Below are 5,404 nucleotides of genomic sequence, written 5' to 3'. Positions count from 1 at the left end.
TTGTGTTTCCTGAGGGTGAGGTTTAAATACAAAGCAGGAGCTATGCCTAACTAAACATTGGCAAATGTGGTCCCCAGTCCATTTTTGTCTCAGCTCCAAATCTCTCCTGAAAGGTCAGCTCCAGAAGATAAATACCTTCTCTGGGGGGAAATTCCTGTGTGTGTGTGTGTGTGTGTGTGTGTGTGTGTGTTCACTTTTTTTCCAATGGGCTAAACAAGAGGAAAGCACAAATGTCTTGTTTAGAATACACCTATTCTAGACTGGTGGTTTACACCATCCCTTACCAGTGCAACAGTTGGCCAAACCCCATTGCTGGACTTGCTGACCTGCCTTTTCCAGTCCTAACTTAAAAGGGCATGGCTTTTTTAAAATTTCTCCTCCCTTCTCTGGCCAACTGCCAAGATTAGCAGATTACCTACCCTCTCAAACATTAGTAAAATTGTCCCCAAGGTTCCTTTTGAGCCGTTCAAAATGTTTTGATTAAGGAGTCTAAGAATCCCCAATGAGAGAGACCCTAGTAACAAGTAGAAATTACATTCCAGTGGAATGGTGTAATGCATGTAGTACAACATGCAGGCTGTTTTTCCATACCAAGAAGTAACCTCCAATTCAATCTATATATCTGGAAATTAAATTTAATATTGGATTGAATCTCAGAATAATGTAAACGCTACTGTTACTGCAAGTAGGTACCAGTTTGGTAACACTCTGGCTTTCCTTTGCAAAGGAAGCACAGGTCAGTCTGTTGTCTGATTTCGTTGAGTTGTTCCAGAATATAGGTGGTGTGCCTCCTCTTGCCTCAAAGTTTAGCACTCGCGATCTATTTTCAAAAGGCTTTAAGCTGCATGTCATTTGGTGTTCCGAGGAAGGCTGCCTGAGAGCCTTCCTTTCGCCCATGCATTTTTGCTTAGCCGGCAGCAAGATCGTGAAGACCAGACCCAAACTCCTTCATCTGAAGAACCGATTCAAGAAGTTGCTGAATGCCACTGGCCCTGCAAGATTCAAGGCAGAGCTCCGTCCCTAGTACGCACTTTGTTTTAGAAACGCGTTATTCCAACCTAGTCGTTTGCCCCGGCTAAGCCGGTCCCGCCGCTGCGTCACACAGCAGGACGGCGGCACAGCCCACAGACCTGCTTCCCAGGTACCCCGCAGCCAGCAACCGTAGTCAGGTTGACAGCGCACTCAATGCGCATGTCTGTAGCCCAGCCCCCGCCTCGCCCTCTCCGGCCACGCCCATGAGGCCGCCGCCGAGGGGCGGGGCGGCCCCGCTTGAATGGGGCGCGCATTCCTGGGGGACCACGTGACGCGGCCGCGCGGCCTGAGGTAAACAAGCGCGGCCCCGCCTCCTCTCATCCGCGCGCTGCACTCCTGCTTGCGGGCGGGCGGCGCTCGGCTGAGCGGGCAGCTTCTCCAACCGTCCCCAGCGGCCGGCGCGGGGCACAGCTGCCGCAGCGTCCTGCGCCCCTGTCCCGGGCCGAGCGCGCGCCCTCCGGTGCCCTCGGACCGCCCGCGCGCTGTGGCGCAGTACGAATTGGGTCGCGGCCCGGGCGCTATTCGCGGCTCCTGACGCGGCGGCCCGCGGCGCTGAGCTCAGCGCTATTCTCGGGCTCCGGGGCACTGCGCCCGAGGGTGTGTCTCCAAGCCGGGCTCGCAGCTATAAGGGGCCGCGGGCGGCCACGGCCATGCAGCTCTACAGCAGCGTGTGCACCCACTACCCTGCGGGCACGCCGGGACCCACGGCCGCCGCCCCGCCTGCCACCGCCGCCGCCTTCAAGGTCTCCTTGCAGTCAGCCGGCCCCGCCGCCGCCGCTCCGGAGCCGGATACCGGAGAGCGCCCACCCGCCGCGGCTACCGAACCACGCGAAGCCGCCACCGCCGCCGCCATGCCCGCCTTCTCTGCCTGCTTCGAGCGGTCCGGGTCAGCCAGCGCCGCCGCCCCACCCGGCGCGTGCTGCAAGCCGCCGCTGCCGCCGCACTTCACGTCTACGGCGCACATCGCCGTGCGGGCCCTGGGCGCCGAGCGCCTCCTGTTGCCGCCACCCTCGGCCCCCGCGCCTCCGCGTCGCGGTTCGTCCGCCTGGCTGCTGGAAGAGCTGCTCCGGCCCGACGAGCCCGCGGCCCCGAACGCCGCCCGCGACGCGCCCGAGAGGAACTTCCGACTGAGCGAGCATCGCCAGGCCCTGGCGGCCGCCCAGCACCGAGCCCCTGCACCGGCCCCCGTCGGCCCGGAGCCCGGGGCGGGCCCGTGGAGTGAGGAGCGCCGGACGGAGCGCAGTCCCCGAGGTTGGGACCGGGCGAGCGGTCGCAGCGACGCCTCCGGGACCGACGCGCACCGACGGCCGGATCCCGAAATTGAGGTTCACCCCGTACCCGCACCCGCACCCGCACGGAGCAGCGGCGATCCGACCCAGAACGGTGAAGGCGAAGCTGTAGGCGCGCCCCGGGCGGATCCCAGGGATGAGAAGCTAGCCCTGTACCTGGCCGAGGTGGAGAGGCAGGACAAGTACCTGAGACAGAGGAACAAGTACCGATTCCACATCATCCCTGACGGTAACTGCCTTTACCGAGCTGTCAGCAAGACTGTGTACGGGGACCAGAGCCTGCACCGGGAGCTGAGGGAGCAGACCGTGCACTACATCGCGGACCATCTCGACCACTTCAGCCCCCTCATTGAGGGCGACGTGGGGGAGTTTATTATCGCTGCTGCCCAGGATGGGGCGTGGGCCGGATACCCCGAATTGCTGGCCATGGGGCAGATGCTGAATGTGAATATACACTTAACTACTGGAGGGAGGCTGGAGAGCCCCACCGTGTCTACCATGGTTCACTATCTGGGTCCAGAGGATTCTCTAAGGCCTAGTATTTGGCTTAGTTGGCTCAGCAATGGACACTATGATGCAGTGTTTGACCACTCCTACCCTAACCCAGAGTATGACAATTGGTGCAAGCAAACCCAAATGCAGAGAAAACGCGACGAAGAACTTGCCAAGTCCATGGCCATATCCCTGTCCAAAATGTATATTGAACAGAATGCATGCTCTTGAAAAGTCCGAGGATCTGACAAGCTGGGGGAAATGGCGTGCATCAGTTGTGTTGGGAGAACCACACGAACTCTAACTAGGGTAATGGCACTTTTCAATTTCCTAGTAGACTGGCTTTAGGGGTAATGCCTTAATCAGTTTTTGAATGTCCTCTGAGAGCCGCAGGTTGCTGGGCACCTGAATGATGTTTCCTGATAGCTTTGGGTGAGCCTACTGCTATTTATAATTTGCTGTATAAAGTGAGCGCTACTTAATTTGCAAGCTTATGTCTCACGGTATGAATTTGTTCATTCCTGGTAGTCTATTTTCTATAAAATTGTATTTTTGCACATTTTTAAAAATGGGTGTACTTTCATCTATGACGTGTTCCAATTGCGAGAAACGGCTTTTAAGCATAATCCAGAGAAGTGCTTTCTATGAAGTTTATTTGAGTTTGTGATTTAGTAGTTAGTTTGTTGTTGAAATGTTTCACAATTCTTAATTATTTCAACTGGATATTGACACATTATGTTACCAGATGATTAGCCCATTCCATTTTGATGAAACAGACCGATTTGTTTGGGAGAGTTATTTTTTAAGAAAAGGTCCGCTTTGAAGACAGTTAAAGAAAGGATAGCTTTGGGACGATTTTTTTTTTTTTTTTTTAAAAGACAGTACCAGGCCTTACTTGAATAGAAGTCTGCTATCCGCGGATGGCAGAATGATGATTCTGTCCTCTGCTGTTTATAGAGTAGATTTTCTGGTGGTCTTGACTGTGTTCTTTTTATTCATCAACTTTGGAAAGGCGTTTATGAAATTTTGTGAGAAGTTCAGCCTCCTGCATTATACAGCTTCTTGGTTTCAACCACTATTTTTAGCAGGAGGCTATTGTCTTAATATTCTGTCATTTTAAAGTTCTTCCAAAAGGCAAAATAGAATTGACTTTGTATTATGTAAAAATGTAAACAGTTGTATGGTTTGCTGGGTCAAACAGTGTTTCCAACCAAAAAACTCCTATATGTTGCCACTTTAACTACTTTTAGTGTATTTATTAAGTAATGCAGTTTGTACTTTTTTATTTTGTAACATTTTGTGATTTTTTTGTACAATAATGTATTTGTACAATATAGCAGTTCTCAGCTGATGGAATGAATGAATAAAATGTATACTTTTACATCTTTCTGGGTGGAGTGGTTTTTAAGTAGCTAAGTTTCTAAGAACTTTTTTTAAATGTACACATTTTTTTTTTCAAGTGTAAAAATGTCTCAGAATCCTGAAAGGTTTTCCAAATCCTTACATGAATGGGAAAGTCTAGTCTTATCAAAGGGTAAGTCTAAATGAAATATAATTTAAAGGTGGAGTGATTCAAGAAATTCTCATTATTTCTAATTATAATTCCTATCAAATTATATCTGTTCCCTTTGGCTAATGAACAAGGAAGTGTAATTCACCAGCCAAAGTCTAATTAAATGTCATACTTTGTGACCCGTTCTTTTGGCATAGACTTTTCTGTATTAAAGAATTGCCAGGGTGGTGTCCAGAATTTACCTAATCTGGTTGTCATGGCAATGAGAATCTACTTTGAAATGTGTTAACCAGATTTAATTCTAAAATGCATTTTATGATAAAAATGTGCCCCTTTCAGAAATCACAATTCCCACTAGGTGGGGCATTTGGAAAGAGTAAGTCCGAGGGCTCTGGCCTCTTAAATGACGTAAGCCTCAGGAGAAAGTCTGGAAGATTTAGCTTTAGGCATTTTTTTGGACCTCTCTAGTTCATGGATGCCTGGAGACTGCTATCTGAGTAACCGACCTTTACCAGATAAGAAAGGTGGCAGTTTCTTGGACTTCACAGCCTCTAAAAGGGAAATAAATTTCTTTTATACTTAACCCAGTTTCAAGTGTTTTGTTCTAGCAACACAAATAGATTAGAAGACCACGCCTATCTGTGTATACAATGCTGGCTGTGAGGTGTCTTGCAGAATAACAGTAACTAATTTGGATTAATTACTTTTCGGTAGATTGCTAACATACCACAGTTGCAGACACTGGAGTCTGTTAACTACATGCTTGGAAGGATTATGGTGGTTATCAAGGAAAGACAAAATATCAAAAATCTAAATGTTAATTGTGGATCTCTAGAGGTTTAGGTAAAATTTTGTTCTCTGTCTCCACTGGTTACATAATGTGGTCAGGAACAAATGGTGTCTGAGTTATGTGGCTAGCCACTGCTCTATTCACTTAATCAACTTCAGACATGTTGAAAACCTACCCCAGAAAGCAGCGTGGATGATACTCCTCAAAGAATCCTTAAGCCTTTTACTGACCTGAATAGGTTACCTGTGTTTTCAAATCAGGACCCCTGGCCATAGGTGTCTACGGGAA

At 49.6% G+C, this 5,404-nt stretch overlaps 1 protein-coding gene across 1 annotated transcript; it reads left to right on the top strand.

The window, feature by feature from the left end:
• Positions 1-622: 622 nt before the first annotated feature.
• On the top strand, positions 623-4,200 carry Otud1 (OTU deubiquitinase 1). The gene has a single exon (XM_032885011.1). It carries the CDS (start codon positions 1,683-1,685, stop codon positions 3,042-3,044), a length of 1,362 nt encoding a protein of 453 aa, XP_032740902.1. The 5' UTR covers positions 623-1,682; the 3' UTR covers positions 3,045-4,200.
• Positions 4,201-5,404: the final 1,204 nt, after the last annotated feature.

Source organism: Rattus rattus, chromosome 14 (assembly GCF_011064425.1).
Source record: "Rattus rattus isolate New Zealand chromosome 14, Rrattus_CSIRO_v1, whole genome shotgun sequence".
Taxonomy (NCBI): domain Eukaryota; kingdom Metazoa; phylum Chordata; class Mammalia; order Rodentia; family Muridae; genus Rattus; species Rattus rattus.
This window is presented reverse-complemented; position numbering and strand designations above follow the sequence as displayed.